Source organism: Aethalodelphis obliquidens, unplaced genomic scaffold (assembly GCF_003676395.1).
Source record: "Aethalodelphis obliquidens isolate GAN/ISIS:26980383/991018 unplaced genomic scaffold, ASM367639v1 scaffold9, whole genome shotgun sequence".
In the NCBI taxonomy this organism is placed as follows: domain Eukaryota; kingdom Metazoa; phylum Chordata; class Mammalia; order Artiodactyla; family Delphinidae; genus Aethalodelphis; species Aethalodelphis obliquidens.
The window spans coordinates 39,662,054-39,681,675 of NW_020837953.1; the positions used below are offsets into that span (position 1 = coordinate 39,662,054).

Here is a 19,622-nt window from a genome sequence, read left to right on the forward strand (position 1 = left end):
AAGGCAGCCTCCCATGCCTCCCAGGCCTGGGGAGGGGGACACAGCAGCTGAAGTGGGCGCAGCCTTCCGAGGACGAGAGTGTGTGGTGAGTCCCTCCCTCAGAGCCACCTCCCAGGTCAGGGATGGACAGAGCTGGCCAGTGGGGAGGGGTGACAGCCAAGTGCCTTCCCGCTAGCCATGCAGTTACGTCCTTCGTTCATTCAACAAATGTCTATTAACACCCACCACATACCAGGCTCAGGAGGGCTACGGTCACACCAAGGGAAAAGACAAGATGGAAACCAGACCATCACCATAGAGGTGAAAACACACCCGGGCCTTGGGAGCACTGGACGGGGACCTGGCAAGTCCAAAGGAATCAGGAAGGGCTTCTCTAAGGAAGTGTCACCTGAGCTAAGATGAGTAGGGGCAGATAGACAAAAACAGGATGGCAGGAGAACACTCTGGAGAAGGGCAGAGGCCGGGAGAACGCCCTGGGGCAGGAGGGGGCTCAACCCCCCAGGAACAGGGCAGCCAAGCCCAGGGAGTGAAGGAGCGGGGAGGGCTGAGGTGGGGCGGCAGGTGGGCCCCCAGGATGGGGGGGTTCTTCGCCCGGGCGAGAACCTGGGACTTCACCCTGAGAGCAGTGGGAAGCCACTGGCGGATTTCAGGTGGAGGGTGACACACAGCTCTGACACGCATTTTGAAAAGTCGGCCTGGGGAGGGTAGAGGATGGGACGGGACAGGACAGGAAGGGGCAAAGGGGAGGGAAGGGCAGCACCAGGAAGTTCCCGCCACAGCACTGCGGAGATGGAGAGGACGGGGCGCACGGGGGAGCCTGCCACCCCGAGTTCTCACTGTCCTTGTTGCCCAACAGTCTGAGGGGATAGCATAGGGGAAAGAGGATCCAGGCAGAGCCAGGCAGCCCCGAGCCTGGGCCCTGAGGGTTTCAGGGACAGGGTGAGTGTCACCGGGGCCCCTCACTGTATAAACGGGCGAACTGAGGTCCCACATGGAAGCAAGCAATGGCCAGGCAGGCACTGGAGGTCACCCTTTCTGATCCAAGGTCACTGCGTGTGCACGCATGCGTGTGCACGTGTGTGCGTGTGTGTGCACGCTTGCCAGGGTGTGGCAAGGACTGGGGTGGGCAGGGGCTGTGAGGGGTGACTGCGTGCAGCATGCATTTGCACACTCAGGTAGGGATGTGGGTGTGTGTTTGTGTACAGTTATGTACAGCAGGAAAAGTCTCTGGGCCAAGTGCCCGTGGGCCTGGGGGCCGAGCCCGGGCAGGTGCTCCCAGGGCAGTGTCGGGCAGGTACTCACTCTGGGCCTGGCCCGCAGCCGAGGCCTTCTTGGCGCCGGCGTGCTGGATGAGTACGTTGTCCTTGTCATAGGAGCTGCCCTCCTGGCCCACCTCCATCACCTGCACCTGGGGCAGCGCCGTGTTCCACTTCACCACATACTTGGGCCCCAGGGGCACCAGGCTGCTGATCTCCAGCTGGCCCCTGCCAGGAAGAGAGGACACGGCCCTGGAGAGCCCGCAGCACCCAGCCCCAGGGCCAGCCAGAGCCGCTCCTCAGCAGGTCAGCTCAGCCAGGCACCTCACAGCCCAAGCACAAGCCCTCAGGTCAAAACCAAGCCAGGCGGAGCAGGGAACGGAGGAAGGGGCAGAAGCATCAGGGCATCCAGGCCCCAGCCCCATATCCAGAATCACACGCCCACCCCAAGCCTTGGCGCCCCTACCTGTGGTTGGCAGGCCTGAGGAAAAAGACAAGAAGGGTCGTTATCGTTACAGAGTGGTTTCCGTAAAAACCACTGCAGCCGCTGAGACCCCCCTGGGGGTCGGCCACTGGGCTGGGCCAGGTGTGGGCAGAGCGGACCACACGGAGGGCCTTCTCCCTGGAGTGGGCACTGGTCTTCCATCACCTATTCCCACAGTGGCCCTGCTAGGAAGCCTGTACTATTCCAGAAGAGGATACTGATGCTCAGACAGGTCACGTGACTCACCCCAAGTCACCCAAGATGAACCCCTAAAAGTGAGCCACTAACACCCTCATCACACTTTCACGCCATGCTAGGCTCCAAGCAACAGGAGGGCAGAGAGGGTGTAGGTCAGATCCCTGGCACCTGCACAGAGTCCAGGATATAAACGGGACTTAAAAATTATAGTGCTTGGGCTTCCCTGGTGGCGCAGCGGTTGAGAGTCCGCCTGCCTATGCAGGGGACAACGGGTTCGTGTCCCGGTCCGGGAAGATCCCACATGCCGCGGAGCGGCTGGGCCCGTGAGCCATGGCCGCTGAGCCTGCGCGTCCGGAGCCTGTGCTCCGCAACGGGAGAGGCCAAAAAAGGGAGAGGCCCGCAAACCCGCAAAAAAAAAAAAAAAAAAAAAAATTATAGTGCTTGAATGAGGGAGGGAGGGAATGAATGAAGGTGGGAGCCCCAGTAAAGAGTTCACGCAACCCAGCTGCAGGCCTGTGTGGCCCCAGGCAGTGTGGGCCCAGAACGCGAGATCTTCACGTTTTTAAGAGAAGCCAGATGTCTCAACCTTTGTGTGAACTCCCCGTAGGAGCCAAACACAGGGTTTCCAGAGGCCACGAGTTTGCAGACTCTGGTCTAAAGAATCGCCCTCTCCCCACTGCAGGGCTCCAACTCCAATTCCGACTCCAGGCAGCACCTGGCAGCCCGCCTCTGGGCATTTCTACAACCTCTGACCCAGAACCGGGAAACCAGGCTCCTGCAGGGAGTTGGGGGAAAGGCAAAGACTCATGTTGAGAAACACGCAGATCCGGCCGGAGGAAAATCTATTTGACTTAAAGCAGCAGGAATTTGGGATCTGGGCTGGGAACAGGGAAGAATCTCTTGAATTTCAAAGTGGTCAAAACTCAGCAGACTGTTCAGTTCCGACGGCAGAGTTCCAGAACAGTCCACCCTGTGCAACAGACAGCTGTTTGCCCTCAGTGACCTCTGCAGGTGCTTCCTAGCTCTGGGGACCAGGGACAGAGCAGGCGCAAAGGGATAGAAGAGGAAGTTGGGACGTTGGAGGCCTCCGATGAGCTCACGCAGGACCCCAGCTATGACGGACTGGGACATGACAGGAGGGGTCCCCAGGGAGGGGCAACAGCCAGGTCTGCTTACTTGAAGTTGATGTTGGCGCAGACCAGCATGTCGCTGAGCAGGAAGACCCTGCGCTCCTTGGACTTGATCAGCTGCCCGCGGTCACCGTACACGGTCTCCGTCAGCGTCTCACACAGGAGCAGCTGACGCTGGCCTGAGGTCAAAAGCTGGGGGGAGGGGACAGAGCAAGGTCAATACCAACATCGTACACTGGCTGCTCCACAGACATCGCTGTGCCAAAGACCCAGGATTCTCCCTCCACATACAAAGGGGACCACAGCTGGGAGAGGTGGAGGAGGAGGCAGGGCCACGCCCTCCAGCCCCGGGGGACAAGAGGCACTGACCACCCACCGGCCCCAGCAGCCAGCACCCCTGCTCAGGTGAGCCAGCCACTGCCAGCGGCACAGCTCCAGAGCCGCAGACCCGTGCTCTGACCTTGGTTCCCGGAGCGCCCGCTGTGAAGCCCTCTGGCAGGCGCCATGTCACCTCTCCACACCTCAGCTTTCTCAGCTGTCAAGTGGGCGATACCTCTACTGCTCACATCACCAAGGCAACAACGTGTGACCGGACCTGGCTACATGATCCGCAGAGCCCAGCAGAGGAGGAAAACCCGGTGCTCACTCAGAATTATTAAGAATTTCAAGGGCTTCCCTGGTGGCGCAGTGGTTGAGAGTCCGCCTGCCGATGCAGGGGACACGGGTTCGTGCCCCGGTCTGGGAAGATCCCACATGCCGCGGAGCGGCTGGGCCCGTGAGCCATGGCCACTGAGCCTGCGCGTCCGGAGCCTGTGCTCCGCAACGGGAGAGGCCACGACAGTGAGGCCCGCGTACCGCAAAAAAAAAATGAATTTCAAGATGGCAATGGCAGAGCATTAAGGCAAACGTGGGGCCCTTCTGAGCGCCCATCCTGGTGACGGCACAGGCCACACACCCAAGGAGCCGGCCCTGCGACGGGACACCCCACAGATGGCCACTGTCCCCACTGCTGCCACTGTTCGTGTGGCCTCAAGCAGGGAGACTCCTGGCCTGAAAGTAGGTCCCATTCGTCACCCTGACCTATTGAACAACCTCAGCTACTGGCCTCGTGGAAGGCCTCGTGTGGGGCTGGGACAGATCTGCTGGTCGACAAGGCAACCCTCTGACAAGGCTGAAGGCCTTCAAGCCTCCAGCATCCGAACAGGCGTCTGCCCATCTCGGGCTGGATTCCAAGAATGCTGCCAGCCCCGGACCACCATCAGACCCAGAGACCCGCTGGGAAAACGTCTCTTTACTAACTAAGGATTTTGCTGAGGAGGAAAAGGAGTATTCAGCAAAATTCCTTCCCAAAGCCCGTGATTCTGATGACAACAGCTAGCGCCCCTCCGCCCCATCCTCACAAGGGAAAGGGCGGGTCATCCCCAAACCTCTCCTGGACAGAACGCCCTTCTGTTCTGTGAAGAGCGGTGTCTCTCCAGGCGACACGAAAGCCCGAGTGACACCACATGCCACTAAAGAGTCCACCTCTCATTTAATCGCCTCAAGCACGCTGAGGCCTCCCCACTCCTGGACAAGGGGACGGAGATTCCAGAAGTAAAGAGACTTGCTGAGACCCAGTGCCGGTTGAGCGGCAGGGCAGGACAGAGCCAGGCCACACACGCTGTTCCCAGCACCCGGCAGCCAGCCACACACCCTCTGGCTCCTGACTGGGGGTTAGAGGAGTCAGAGAAAGCCCGCTGCTCCCAACACACACAAAAAGTCTCAGGGTGTCCCAGGGATACCCCCATGACTGCTAAGACTGGGCTCCCCCAGCCCACAGCTTCCACCAGCAAGCTGACTGCCAGCTCGTGTAGACACAGCTGGGACCCTGAAGACAGCAGGCCCCTCAGAAGACGGCCAAGTGTGCCGTGACCCTTTTCCTCAGGAGAGAGGAAAGTCCCCTGGCTTCCGACAACCATCCTCCTGCCACTTAAGCAGATTAAAAACAAGAAAGACAACAGAAAAGTCGGGTATTGCACAAGCAGCCCCCTGCAGTCGCGTCCTGAGCAGGCACATTTTGAAACAGCCGACACCGTTGCACTTCGGGCACACCCAGTTTCGTTTCCACTTCTCTGTGGGTGATGGGTGGCAAGAGGGAAATCACTGCACTGGCCTCAGAACTGGCCGAGACTGCCCCAGGGGGGCCCTGGCCGGGGAAGGCGTGGTGTGCGGCCACCATCCCTCTCTCCACGACACCATCCCACACGCATCCGACACACCCACTTGACAGGTGGGGAAACTGAGGCTTGGGGCTGTCAGTTCCTCGCCCAACACCCAACAGGTCCCCCTGACCTCCAGCCAGTGACCACTGCTCCTCCCAGCCCGGGTCCCCCCCAGCGGACAGAGCAGAAGGGGACAGACAGCTCTTCCCAGAGCAAGTGCTAAGGAGAAGGGATTCCTTCTCCCGAGTGATCTCACAAGTGTGTGAGCCAAAGCGGGAGAAACCCTCCTGGTCACAGGAAAGGAGCTGAAGACAGAAGAAGATACTTCCCAAGTGCAAAGACCATCAAACACTAGCACGGTGGCCATGGCTGGGCTAAGGTCTTTTTAACCCGAGAGACATTTCAAAATAGAAGGCTTGGGACTTCCCTGGTGGTCCACTGGCTAAGAATCCGCGCTCCCAACACAGGGGGCCCGGGTTCGATCCCTGGTCGGGGAGCTGGATGCCGCAACTAAGAGTCTCTATGCCGCAACTAAAGATCCCGCGTGCCACAACTAAGACCCCGCACAGCCAAATAAACAAATAATTATTTTTTAAAAACACGGAAGGCTTGTGTGGAGCCGGCTGGGGAAGTCCTGCCTGGAGGCAGGGAGGGGGGATGACCCTACCCTTCAGGCCCACCCTGAGCAATCCTGGATGGGGATACACCCGGGATGGGGGCTCCATCCCCGGCCTCATCTTTTCTTCCCATCTCTATACTCCTGGAACAGGCAAAGCAAACTCAGGTGCCTGCAGGGCCAGAAGTAACCTCAGTGGGAAGACCTGGGTATGGACTGAGGGGTCAAGGGCAGCCGCTACTCAGGTGACTGGTGCCACATAGGAGGGTGGGCCGGAGTGCCAGCTCTTCCGACCCTTAAGAAGATACATGAGTCTAAATGTTGTGGGACATTTCTCCATTTCTAAATGTTGGCAATTAATTCCATTTTCCTAAAAAATACTGTGTGGGCCTAAATACACATGTGCAGCCTGAATTTGGCCTGAGGTGGGACAGTCTTAAGACGCAGGACCCTGAAGCTTAGAATTGCAAGGGACCCTGCAAGTTCACTTGTCCGGGCCTTGTTTTGCAGGCCTGTGGTGAAAATCAAACATGACAACGCAGGTTAGGGAGTATCATGTACTGTAAAGGGCGGGGCCGCGTGGGAAGCGCTGTGGTGCTCCTGGTGACACTCCCCAAACATTAGAAAGTTCCAGCCCGTGTGGCTGAAATCTCATCGGCCTCAGTCACTGGCCTCAGTTCTGCTTTCGGGGCCACAGAGCCAGGAGGCTCCCAGTTTTCCCCCAAATACCTGAACACCTCCCTGTGACTCCACAGGATGTCCCTTCCCCAAAGAACAACGCTTGCCCACGCCAAGTGCCCTGGGGCCAAACCCCACACTCTGGTGGGTGAAAGAAGGCGGGGCCCAGGGCCTCCCAGATGTGGGTGCAGCTGCAAGCGGCCCATGTCACAAGCCACTAGGGAAACAGAGGACTAAAGTTCACCAAAGGGACCTCCCTGGTGGCGCAGTGGTTAAGAATCCGCCTGCCAAGCAGGGGACGCGGGTTTGAGCCCTGCTCTGGGAAGATCCCACATGCCGCGGAGCAACTAAGCCCATGTGCCACAACTACTGAGCCTGAGCTCTAGAGCCCACTAGCCACAACTACTGAACCCGCGTGCCACAACTACTGAAGGCCGCACGCCTAGAGCCCATACTCCGCAACAAGAGAAGCCACCGCAATGAGAAGCCCGTGCACCGCAACGAAGAGTAGCCCCTGTTCGCCACAACTAGAGAAAGCCCGCGCACAGCAACGAAGACCCAATGCAGCCAAATAAATAAACAAATAAAATTTAAAAAATAAAGTTCACCAACAGGTGACTCTGGGAGGTGACTAATTTTTTTTGTACCAACTTTGTGTTTTAAAAACAGAGTTCCCAGGCTTCCCTGGTGGCACAGTGGTTGAGAGTCCACCTGCCGATGCAGGGGACACGGGTTCGTGCCCCGGTCCGGGAAGATCCCACATGCCGCGGAGCGGCTGGGCCTGTGAGCCATGGCCGCTGAGCCTGCGCGTCCGGAGCCTGTGCTCCGCAACGGGAGAGGCCACGACAGTGAGAGGCCCACGTACCGCAAAAAAATAAAATAAAATAAAATAAAAACAGAGTTCCCTAATAGACTCATTTGAAAGTGTTTCAAGATTTTTTTTTTTTTTGCTAGAATGTTCCTAAGTTGCAATCCCAAAACATGGCGTGGATTTTTCTTTTTGCTTCTTAAAAAATAACACTAATAATGACAGCTGCCACCTTGTATTAAGGGCTCTGGGTCTGCCAGTTTGCCAACTCTCTCATTTGCCTCGCAGAAGCCCTGAAGGTCAGGCGCCATCGAGCTCTTCTCATTACAGAGGAAGCAACTGAGGTTCAGAGAGGTTGGATGATTCCCCTGAGGCCACACAGTAAGCACCAGTGGCAAAATCTGGATTCAAACCCAGACTCTGACTCCACGGCCCACTAGTTTAAGCACAATACTAGGCTATCATTTCTGGCATCTTTACTGGCAATTACACTGCTGAATTAAATCAGCTTTTATCCTAAAATCACATGAGTAGTAACGAATGTGGAGGTCTAGTCAAGATTAATCCTTCAGGTAGGGTCTGCGGGCTCAGAGAGAAGCAAGGAATCGCCTCCCTCGGAGAACACTGCCACCTGGTGGGTGCCACAGGGGAGGAGGCAGAGCGACGGGCGAGGCCGGCTGCAGGGCAGGTACGCACGCACCTTGTTGAGGCTGCTGCGGTCACTGACGCTCTTGGTCAGCTGCTGGATCTCGGCCACCTGGTCGGCCAGCCGCTTCTGCTCGTTCAGCTTCTCGGCCAGCGTCTCCAGCTCCGTGAGCGCCAGCTGCAGCGAGAGCCTGTCCGGGTGGCCCCTGGGGGTGTTCTTCAGCATGTCCTGCCAGGGTCCAGAGGGAGCCACGACTGAGACCCCCACCCCAGCAGACCCTCCCCTGGCTGGGGTCACAGCCTCCGCCTCCACACTCAGGCCTGAGAAGGGCCCAGCTTGTAGCCGGGACAGGTGGGGCCTGACATAGAGCAAGGCCTCAAGAAGCAGCTAGTGAATGAATAACTAAAATAAAATAGCTGTGCGGACCGATCCCTGATTCACTGATGAACTGTGGACCAATCCCTGATTCACTGATGCACTGTACACTGAGACGAGACCCACTCCTGCTGCTGGTCCCTCTGAGAACAGAGAGGAAACCCTGCTGGGCCCTTGGGCTGGCAGCCAGCCTTCGCCCCAGGGGGACTCACCCCCTGACTGAGGACCCCCGGCAATCAGGGGAGGTGCCTCAAGCTCTCGGGGCCCAGCGTAGAGGCTAACGCTCCCCCGGGAAGCCTGAAGTGCCAAGATCAGAGCATCCCCGGGGCATCTCCTCACTGCCAGGGGCCCCACAGTCGCCCGGATTCCACGTGCCTTCCCACAACCACCGGTCACCGGGTTCCCACCAGGGGAGGCGAAAGTAAGCTCGATGGGCTCCACCCTAGGAGTGGGGAAGGAGGGGGCCGGGGGGCCAAGGCCCTGCCCACCGTGCACAGATGCGTGGGTTGTGGGTGACGGATGAGAAGCCAGCCCTCCTGCCCCAACCCCATGAGGCTCGCACCATGCCACGCCCCACCCTGCAGGTTGATGGCCGCCAGAATCCCCCATGGTACCTGAAGCAGGAGGATGAACTGCGGGAACCTCTGGATGGGCTTCACCATCAGCCCGTAGAGCGTGACGCGGTCGGGGCTACACACCTGCCGCCGCTGTTGGAGATGAGGGGGGTAATTCACTGAGCCTCCGCAGCAAGGGCCCAGCACCCGGGGTACAGACGCGGCCCATCCTGGGCTCCCCTCCCTGGACCCAGGACCCTGCTCAGCCTTGGGCCCAAGAGAAGAGCCCAGGAGGTCCCTGGTTCCACAGTCAGGGGTCCCTGCCACCACAGGGCTCCCCGGTACAGCCCCTCACCCTGGAAAGCCTAGAGCATCACGTTAAAGTCTCTGGACTAAAAGCCTAAGTAGGACATTTCAGCAATTTATCCAAGAAGTCAGGCTACGGAAAGTAGCCGAGACAACCATTCCCTCCGCCTAAACTAAAGCGGACGGGCCTGGGCCGGGGTGAGGATCGGCAGGGGGACGGTTCTTACTGTCCTGTCTCTTGCTTCTGTTTCCACCTCTCCATCCACCCACCTGTCACCTTGACCCGGGCCCTCAGCCCCTGCGACCCAGGCTGCCGCCACAGCTTCCCCACCGGCCTCTGCCTCCATCTGCCTCCACCCAAAACTTCAGTGGCTTCCCGCTGCCTGAAATACGACATCCTAGCCCCTGGGCCAGGAGGGCCAGATCTGCCCAAACTGAACTCCACTGCTCTGGGCCTCTCTCCCGGGCACCCAGTGCTCCCAGGATCCAACCAGACTTTGCCTCTGACCTTTGCCCCATCACCCTTGCACCTGGAACACCCTCTTCTCCATCTCTCCGTTTCAACCCCACTGACCCCCCAGGACCCATGTCGGATGGCGCCCCATTGAGAAAGCCCCCTGAGCCTCTGGGATCCAGGCTGTAGGCTGCTCCGCTGAGGCGGGTGGGGGGCCCCAGCCCACCTGCGCCCTCTGCTGGGTGGCACGTCTCTGACTCACCTACGTGTGCGCCTAGGAAATGGGGACTGGGGGACCTGGTCCCACAGCTACTTGAGGCCTATAGTCCTTTAAACTCTATTCTCGCACGTGATCCCCAAAGCACCGCTTTAAGAAAAGGGATCATCCCGGCCACAAGCTGAGCCACACCAAGCCTAGCCACCGTCTGCAGATGTCACAGGCCTACGCTTCCACCTGTCAGAGCTCCAGGATCCCAAGCGGCTTACAGAAACTTTAACTCTTCTTCACCCTCCCCTTGGCGGAGTGGGGAAAGGACAGGCAGATTTTCTTCCCGTGGGACTGGGGATGGCCCAAAGGAAAGAAGAGAGGCATCTGGGCCAAAGAAGTGATGCTGCAGCGATCCCTACCTCCTGAGACACCTCCCTGCCCCCCCCCGACGGCCAGGGCTCCATCGAGAGGGGCCCCGGACCACCCTCGGGCCCACCTTGAGGAACTCGAGGAAGGCGGGCTTGGTGAGACAGGCCTTCTTGATGATGGACATGGCGTTGGTAAAGTTGTTCACGTAGTCGCTGTACACGTCTAGCACCACGGACTTGGAGAACTGTAACAGGTGTGGGCGCGGCCCGGGAGGGTCACATCCATGCGAGGGGGAGGGCGACCAGCACCCCACCCTCACTGGTGACCACAGTCCTCCTCTGTCTGGAGGGTCTCAGCTAGCCTTGAGGTGAGGAAACCTGTCACCCGGTGAGGGGAGGGGACAGGGCTCAGAGAGGCAAAGAGACACCAAGGTCACAGGGAAGAAGAGGTGGTGCTAAGGAGAGCCTGGGGAGGTCCCTCGTCCCCCAGCACGGCAGCCTGGCCCACAGGCGAAGGGGGGTATGGCGGCCCTTTGCTACGCCCCCCAGCTCCCCACCCTCAAGGATGGCGCTCCTGACCTGAGCCCCATGGACACACCGACCAGGGCGCTGGTTTTTTTGCCTTTTAGCAGAACCCAGTTGCCTACAACATATCGAAGCAGTTTCCACCGATCTGACCATCTCTCACCCCATGAATCTCTCTGGGGCCCACAGACTTCAGTGTCAAAAACCATGAGTCCAGCACACCCCCTTCTTCCACAGATGGGGACCTGAGCCCCGAGAGGGCCCTGGAGCTGCCCACGTTTGCACAGCTGAGCTGGGACCAGGCCACGTCTCCGGGAGCACGACCCAGTGGCCTGGCCCCGACACCCTGCAGCACCCTCTGGGGCCAAGGCCATGCTCTGTGTGAGCGTTGCACAGTGGTCCCTCCGCGAGCACTCGGCAGGGGGCGCTTGAGATCGGCCAGGTGGCTGCCCACAGTGGCCAGTCTCCTGGAGGCACTGCCACCTAGGCAGAGCCACAACAGTGAGCGGGAGGCACGCGGGCGGACATCTCCAAGGACACGCTGCAAGGTGTCACGCCCACCCCCGCGTAGGCCAGGCTGACTCAGGCCCTGCCACCCTCTGACCCCGCTGGCTGGGACGAGGCGACCAGGTGGAGGCAGGAGGCTGGCCCAGAGCACATCCAGATCACGGCCGCGGTTGGCACCTTGGCAGGCTGGGGAGAGTCTGGGGACACCTACCGAAGCCACGAAGAGGTCCCCAATCTTCTCGGTGGAGTCCCACTCGGCCACGCGGGAGGACAGGGCGATCTGGAACATGGAGTGGCAGTGCAGGATCTCCTTCACGCGAAAAAACACCACCTGGCACTTGCGGACACTCAGCGCCTTGGGCTCCATCTCCATCAGGGGGTTGCGGTAATCCTGAGGCGGGGGCACGGGCGGGGTGAGTGCCCTGAGGCCAGGCCACAGACCCTGCCCCCACTGCCCTCATGGCCACCTGGACCGGGCCAAGCAGAACTCGGCAGACCTTCCTGCGGGAGGAGCACCCACCCCTCACTCTTCACCTGTCCTTCTGGAAGGATCTCCGTGATCGTAACACTCCTGACCCTTCTGCCCATCCATAACCCACCCCCGTGACTTATGTGTTAAGCTGGGTTTTCGGGCAGACCCCTGCCTGCAAGGAGCTCCACGGAGGCAGTCCCCAGGGGCCGGCCCAGATCGGCTTTGCCCACAAGTGAGCCAGTCTGTCTAACGGAGCAGTGGCAGTGATGTCACAGCAAGACCTAGAGCCACACTCTCCAACCAGCTTTGTCAGAAACACGGGATATTTTTGTCTCCACCTGCCTGAGGTCTGGGCTCCTCCACTGTGGATCCAAACTCAGGAGGGGAAATGAGGTTGTTACTAGCACCCTCCCACCCCTACAATTCCCCTCCCTGTTGTCCTCCCCGAGAGCCCACAACATCCCAGAAGGTTCACCTTTTCAGGAATGCAAACTACAGACCAGGCCAGCACACCTTAGTCACGCAAGCATCTACTTAGCAATTCCTGTGCATCCGGATCACAGGGGAGAGGGCGCACCCAGGGAGCTCCAAGATGATGGGGAGACATCAGCCCCTGCCCCGGGGGCTCCCAGAGTGGCAAGGGAGGCACAAGAGGCACCACATGCCCTCAAGTCCATAGGATACAGCTCATTTTATTGAACCCTGACATGGTTTCAGAAAATGCAGTCATCCTGTGAACACCAAGGCATCTGGAATTCTTGGTGTCCCCCATTTGGAGTTCCTGCTGTTTCCATAAAAGCCCTGGCCTTTGGCTCCTTCCCCTTAAAGATGCCCACAGTCCCCTAACGCTCCTTGTAAAATGTCCCTCCGGGGTCTCCCCTGCCCTCTCTCCAGACCCCCCGGAGTCCTACCTGGAGTACCCGTTTCAGAGACTCCACATAGCTGCCTTCGCTCTGCACGATGGAGCCCAGGATGTGCCTCCGGACCACCTGCTCGGGCAGAAAGCACAGTCGGCACCTGTGCCAACCACGGCACAGAGCGAGTTCCGGCTGCGTGCGGAGCCCCGGGTGATGGGACGAGGAGCCATGACGCCCAGTGGAGCTGCCGGCCGCGGGACAGAAGGAACTCGTCTTTCCCAGAGCTGCTCCTGGACCACTGGGGCCTGGCAGGCCAGCATTCCCTTCCAGAGGCCCTGCCAACCCCAGACAAATGCCCGTGCTCCCCAGACTGCAGCATGGGGGCAGGGGACACTGGGACTCGAGTCCCCTGCCTGGTCTCTGCTCCCACACATCCAGGGATGGGAAACCACCGCTCTCCTCCATGGGGATGGGCGGGCTCCTCCATCTTTGGACAACTTTAGTAGAAAATTCTTTCTTAGGTGAAATTGAAATCTCAGCTCCCGACACTTATAGATCTAATCCTTAACCAATATCTCTCCCATCCCCATCAAGTGGGCTCTACTTCAAGCTAAACATCCCAGCCCCTTATCCTTCCCCTCTTGCCCTCCCTGTCTCTCCTCAGCTCAAATTAGTGCATCTCTCAGGTGCAGACCGACCAGCACCCAGTCAAGAAGCCCTCACCTGGATACAGCAGCATGCGGGCTGGAGGGGGGAAGGGGTGGGGGGACTTTGCTGCACACTGGAATCACGTGGCTCCCACCCCAGACATTCTGAAGGAATTGCTACGGGGTGCAACCTCGGTAACAGTGTTTTTTAAAGCTTCCCAGGTGATTCTAGCGTGCAGCAAAGCTGGGACAGAGCTCATGAAAGGTATCGCACATGAGAGGTGTCCGAGGGGGGAGCCTATCCACCTTGGCCCAGAGCTGGGAGGGTGACTGATCCCCACTGTGCCCCCAAAGCCATCCTGAGAACATCGATCCAGGCGCCCACCACCATCTCCCCTGCTCCCCTCTGTTTCCTCCCTCCTGCCTCTGGCACACCTTTGCATCTCCTCCCACCACCCTGCCTGCGCCCGGGCCTGACCATGGCCCCTGTCCTTCAAGCTGCCCCACAGCAGGATGCCTTGTCAACGATCCCCAGTTTCCCAGGTGTTCCCAGAGCAGCGTTCTCCACCTCAGCATGCTGACGCTTGGGGCCGTCCCGTGCACTGTAGGACGTGTAGCAGCGTCCCTGGCCCCTACCCACCAGATTCCAGCAGCACCCGACCCCCCACAAGCTGTGACAACCAGAAGCATCACCAGACATTGCCAAATGTCCCCTGGGGGACAAAATAAACTCGGTTGAGAGCCACTGGCCTAGAGTAACTAACATTGCTGATGCAAGAAATGCAAAAGGCTCCCGAGGAGACAGACCCGGCCGACATCAAAAAGGGGAACCCCGGATTACGAGCTGGCAGCCCGGGGTCCTGCCTGGCTCTGAGCTCTGACGGCTCTGACAGTGACTCACTGCATAGGGGAGGGAGCAGGCGGGTAACCACCTCAGTGTTGCCAGGGGCCAGGCAGGAGAAAGAAGGAAAGAAGGAGGCGGATGGACTCCCAAGACGAGAGGTGTGGCCGTATCTCCGATTTGCAAAAGGGGCCCATCCTCAGGATTTCCTGCCAACTCCAAACCGGCCAACCCCCTCATTGCATTTGCTTCCCCAACATGTCTTGCTCAGAGCCCTCATGACAGAGGGAGGCAGGGGTCTCTCCCTCTGCCTCATGGCTAAGAAAACCCCAGCGGGGAAAAACCCAAACCTGACTCTGCCGAGGAAGGTCCCAGGGCACAGCCACCCCGATCTCGATGTGACACTTCTGGAGAAGGAAGACATCGCCCGAAGAGCCCCGCTCCTGGGATGCCTGCGGTGACTCTGGGGTCTGAACTGATGACAGGTGGGTGGATTGGGGGAGGGGGGCCGGGCACCTCCAGGGATCCTCCCTGAACTGGATTAGCTCAGTGCTTCCCAGAAAGGGACTGCGGGCCCTTTGTTCAAACACCTTCGTTTGACCCAGTTACACAGGAGCTACTCTGGCTGCCGCAGGGCTGGGAAGCAAGAGCTCCACATGCAGCCCCACCACCACCCAGGATGATGGCGTGGAACCTGCAGGGTCCAATTTGGAAAGTCTGTGCAGCAGGTTGAGAAGAGACCCCAGGAGGTCCCCCACCCAGCTGGGGCTCTGTCAAGGGCCCCCTGATCATCAACTCCCCTTCCAGACCCAGACCTGCATGGTCCCAGGTAGCAGGCTGGGGTCCTCACCGTCCCTCCCCCTGAAGACACCTCGCTCCTCCCACAAACCTGCTGTGGGCTCAGGCCGTCTGGCATGGGGCCCAGCTCCGGGGCTGGGGGCTTGATGTCCGTAACGCTGACCTCCAGGAGCCCCATGTCCTCCTCCTCCGAGTCACCTGGAAAGTGAGATGGGCTGGTGACACAGGCAAGGCAAGGATGACACACCTGCTCAAACTCCAGGAGCTGGAAACCACCCTCCCCGCGACAGACCGGGGTCCTGGGATGAGCGGCTCCTGGGGCCACAGAGGATTAGGGCCTACTCACTGGCCTCCTGGCTATACTCTGCTAGAACAGTCCACCCGGAAATAGAAGTGAGGGAGGGATGGAGCGAGAGAGTAGGAAGCAACACGCAGCAGGGGCTCGGCTCTCAGAATCCACCCTGCCAGGAGTCTCTGTCCCCGCTCAGACCCGCCCGCTTCTGGGCTGGCAAAGGCCAGGCTGCCCATGTCCCCATCACTAGACACTAAAAATAGTTTTCTTCTTGTTGCCAAAAAGGGGGAAGAAAGTAAACCCCGAGAAGAGCAGGGCTGTTTGGCTTTGTGTTTTCATCTTTCAAAAAAAGAGACCCAATGGGGAAAAAGTCCAGCTGCTGTCCAATAGGGGAACGCAGACATGAGTGGGGGCAGACCTCAGAGGACAGATCGGGACAGACAGAGGCCGGGGTGGAGAGAAAGAGCGGAGGTCAGGCAGAGCGCAGTAACCCGGCCTCGCAGGGCTCCCGCCCCACGAGCTCCAGGCACAGGCACAGGGAGACGGGACCCCGCTGCTTGCGGCCCTGAAACCCGGTGCCGGCAGCCGCAGGCAGCAGGAAGCGGGTGCTAAGGGGAAGCTGGGAAGAGAGAAGTGGTGGTGGCTCCCAGGGGCCGAGGGAACAGGGACACGCAGACGGGCCTTACCTGAGCAGGAGACAGAAGAGGAGGAGGAGGAAGGACAGTGGATGACAGTATGGGGGTCGGGGTGGTGGCGGCCCTCCTGCCTGGCCCACATGGCACCCCGGGCATCACTCCGCACCCACCCCAGCCGCTGGCCCCGAGGCTTCCTCTTCCCCCATGCGCCACTGGGTAACATTCTTGGCCGGTGATTCGAGCCTTGCCGTGGCTATTAATAACGCCTCTGGTGGGAGGGTCGCTTTAGGAAAGGCTCCGGGCTAACAGGCAGGGTGGGGAGGGAGCCTGCTGGCCGCCCGGCTGGCCTGGGGATGGGGAGGGTGACCAGGAAGAGCTCCCAGCCAGCCAGCATGTCCAGCCTGTCCGTTCTCCAGGCCACTCCAAGCTCAGAATGGCTCCTCGGCCCATCGTCCCCTCCCTCGTCGGGGGGTAGGGCTTCCCCAAAAGTTTGGCGCTGAATCAAGTATATGCAGTGGTGGGGTTAATTAAACCCACTTCACAGATGAGGAACCTGGCAGTCCAAGAGGGGAAGAAGTGGGCAAGGTCACACAGCCAGGAGGCCGTGGAACCAGGATCGGGTCCAGCACAGCAAGATGCTGTCCCAGCACCAAACACCCCCTTTTTGTGGCTGCCACCGGGAATAACACCTGCCACGCAGGGGCCAGGAGCTGTGCTGGGCTCTTCCCATGTACTACTACTGCTCGGTCATCCTCACCAAAGCCCCCTGAGACAGATGCCAGATTAGCCCCATTGTACAGATGAGGAAACTGAGGCACAGAGAGGGTAAAATACATAGATTTCAAGAGGGCGCAGAGCCTCAAAGCCCTCCCTGGCTTGAATGCCTGTGCTAACGGGGCCCTGATCTCTCCCCCCTGCCCTCACTCCAGCCAGAGGAAGCCTCTTCCGTCCCCTCCACGCCTGTGTGTCCCCAGGCAAGACACTGAACCACTCTGTGCCTGTTCCCCCATCTCCAAATGGGAACAAGACAGTCCTCTGTCCCTGTCTGGTGTTTATAAGTATTAAATGAGAAACTGTAAAGCTCTTCAGAGAGTGCCTGGCACTCAACAGACACTCCATAAACGATGACCATCGTGAAAATCACTTCTTGAACGTCTCATACCTTCCCACCTCCGGACCGTTGGACATGCTGGCTCCTCTGCCCGGAGCACCCACTCCCTGCCCCGTTCCCTGGCCTGATGGACCTGGGTCCCCTTCTCCTTCTGCTCTCAGCCCTTCCCTGACCTTTCGTTCACGTATTCCACGCTCACTTCCCCCACGCTCCCACCGTGGCAGCCCACCATGCGGCTGGTCATTTCCTGTTTGCATGCCTGTCTCCGTTCTGTCCCACGTGCTCCTGCAGGCAATACTGCCTGACTCATCTTGGTGTCCCTGCACCCAGCACGGGGCATGGCACTTAGTAGGTTCTCAATAAATGTCGGCTGGTGGAGAGACAGGTGCATGGATAAAGAAGGGAATGAACAGGCGCGTTCAAAGATGAGGTCAGGTGAGCATGGGAGGCAAGAGGCCAAGGAGGCCACGACAGAGACCAGGGCAGGGATGCTGAAGGGAGAGGCCCACACTTCCCGGAAGAGATGGGGTCCACCTGCCACAGGCCGGGAAACAAGCTGGCACGTTTGGGGATCAGTCCCCAAACCCCACCGCCAGAGGAGCCCGGACACCCAGTGACCTCGCCCACCCACCCCTGCCGAGCACCGAGCCCGCCCCTGGCCCGGCCCGCAGCTCCTCACCGAGGACGTCCTTCCTGTGCAGAAAGGACACTTTGCGCATGACTGCGATCCTCGTCTTCTCCAGCCCGTCCCTGGTCCCGCTCTTGGCAGCCTTCATGAGCTGGGTCATCTGAGCAAAGGCAGGGGGGCTCATCAGAGAAGCGGAAGGAGGCCTTGCGACATCTGCCGCCAAGGGCCACCGGCCCTACCCAGGCCTCCCAGCCAGGGCTACAAACATGAGGACCCCGGAGCCCACTGCCTCCCAGGGAGGTGGCAGCAGAGGCCAAGAAAGACAGCAGGGCACTGCCACCCCGAGACCTCCTGGGAAGGGCTGGAAGGGCATTCACGCCCTGGGGGACCTTCCGGGGGGAACCCTCTTTACTAACCCAATTTTTTCCCCTTGGGTGTCAAATTAAGGACATGGTGTGACACTGGGGAAAAGTCTGGAGGCCTGGAGTCCTAGGCCTGGTTCAGATCCCAGCCCTACCGCTCCCCACACGCGTGACTCTGGACAAGGCCCTTAACCTCACTGAGCCTCAGTTTCCTCCCTGAGACCCGCCAGAGCCTGTGAGGACTAAACGGGGTCTGGGAAAGCACGCTGGACAGTAAAAGGAGCTGCACAGATGCCCAAGCTTACTTTAGGAGCAAGTATGAAAGGAGGGGAGCAGCCCCATCCCATCAGTGGAACCCCGGCCCCACCAAGTAGCCGGGTTTCTTACTGAGCCTCTGCCCAGGAACACGGGGGAGGCTGGTGCCTCCACGGAGCTGGGCGTGGCAAGCGAAGCAGACGCGGGGCGCGGGCGGAGGCAGGCCCAGGACGGGGAAGCGGCACCTTGGGCCTGCAAACAGAGCTGCCGTCCCCTAACTCACTGCTTTGTCCCCTCAGCCCCCGGCCCAGTCCTGGAAGCTTCCCTGACGCACAGCCAGTGCTAGAAGTTTCCACGTGGTTGGAAATGCTCCCTGTCTGCGCTGTCCAACGTAGCAACGGCCAGCCACACATCGCCACTGGGCACCTGAGAGCTGGCGGGTACGACTGAGGACCCCGAGTCCTGGTGATCTTTCATTTCAATTAACTTGAATGTAAAGGGCTGGGTGGCTATCATAATGGACGGTACAGTTCTAGGAAACCCCTTCTCCCTGAAGCTCTCTGCTAAAGGTGGGAAGCACTCATCTGGGGGTCCCTGGTCTCTGCTCTCTCTATCACCTTCCTCCAAACACCCGCCCTGGTCCCCAGCATAAGGGCCCGGGCACTGCTCAAGGGTCTGGGTCAGGAAGGCTTGCCGAACACTGAGTGGGCACTGAGGCTGGGGGCAGGGTGGTAACTTTTCAGGAACAAGACGACTTTCTGGAAACAGCCAACAGCCAGCAGGGGAAAGGGAAGTCCCGGGCCCCTCCCTGCCTCTCAATGGTATGATTCTAGAGCAGCAGTTCTTGGCCTTTCGGAGAGGTGGGTGGGGCTGTCATAAACACCTGTGAGAATCTAATGAGAGGGACATTCGACCCCAGACCCCGGAAACCGTACGAAGATGCTCACCCTCCTCTGAGGGGGTCATGACCCCCACAGTGGAAACCTCTGTCCTGGAGCCCAGTTCCTGTCTCAGCAGAAAGCCGTCAGGGGGGCTGTCCTAGGAACCCCCAAAGTGGTCTTTGGGGGAACCATCAGAGACCCTTCCTGGGCCAAAAAAGAGCAACAGGTGAGCACCTGGAAGGCGTCCCTGGGTCAACCTGCCAGCTCCACTGGCTCACAGCACTGAGGACAGAGCCCGATCTGGGGGCCGACTCAGGGGCCGGGCTGGGGAAAGCACCCTGGTCTCGACGCCGCCCTCCACGTGCTCCCTGCTCCTCCCTGGGCCGCAGCTTCCTGAGAAGTTAAATCTGCCCCCACCTCCAGTCACAGGGCTGTCAGAGGGTGTCCGTATACGGGTCTTGCAAACTGTAAAGGGTCTCTCCGCCTCCTCCAGAGAGGCCTCCGGTTCTGAGGAAATGGGCAGGGCTAC

The 19,622-nt window shown here is 59.6% G+C and overlaps 1 protein-coding gene across 13 annotated transcripts in view; it reads right to left on the bottom strand.

Annotated features, from left to right (window-relative positions):
- The window catches only part of ARHGEF10L (Rho guanine nucleotide exchange factor 10 like), a 159,808-nt gene that overhangs the window by 58,284 nt on the left and 81,902 nt on the right, over positions 1-19,622 (bottom strand). For 12 of the 13 annotated variants that reach the window (XR_003433416.1, XM_027109987.1, XM_027109989.1 and 9 more), the window contains 9 exons: positions 17,647-17,755; positions 15,021-15,127; positions 12,698-12,775; positions 11,526-11,705; positions 10,411-10,527; positions 9,007-9,099; positions 8,072-8,245; positions 3,115-3,260; positions 1,303-1,484 (listed from right to left, as the gene is read on the bottom strand). Coding sequence is in view for 12 of the 13 variants with exons in the window: in XM_027109987.1 (XP_026965788.1) it covers positions 1,303-1,484; positions 3,115-3,260; positions 8,072-8,245; positions 9,007-9,099; positions 10,411-10,527; positions 11,526-11,705; positions 12,698-12,775; positions 15,021-15,127; positions 17,647-17,755 (1,186 nt within the window). In the remaining variant the exon portion in view is untranslated. Of the gene's footprint in view, positions 1-1,302; positions 1,485-3,114; positions 3,261-8,071; positions 8,246-9,006; positions 9,100-10,410; positions 10,528-11,525; positions 11,706-12,697; positions 12,776-15,020; positions 15,128-17,646; positions 17,756-19,159; positions 19,266-19,622 lie in introns of those variants that run through there. The other variant, XM_027109994.1, reaches the window with a different exon arrangement.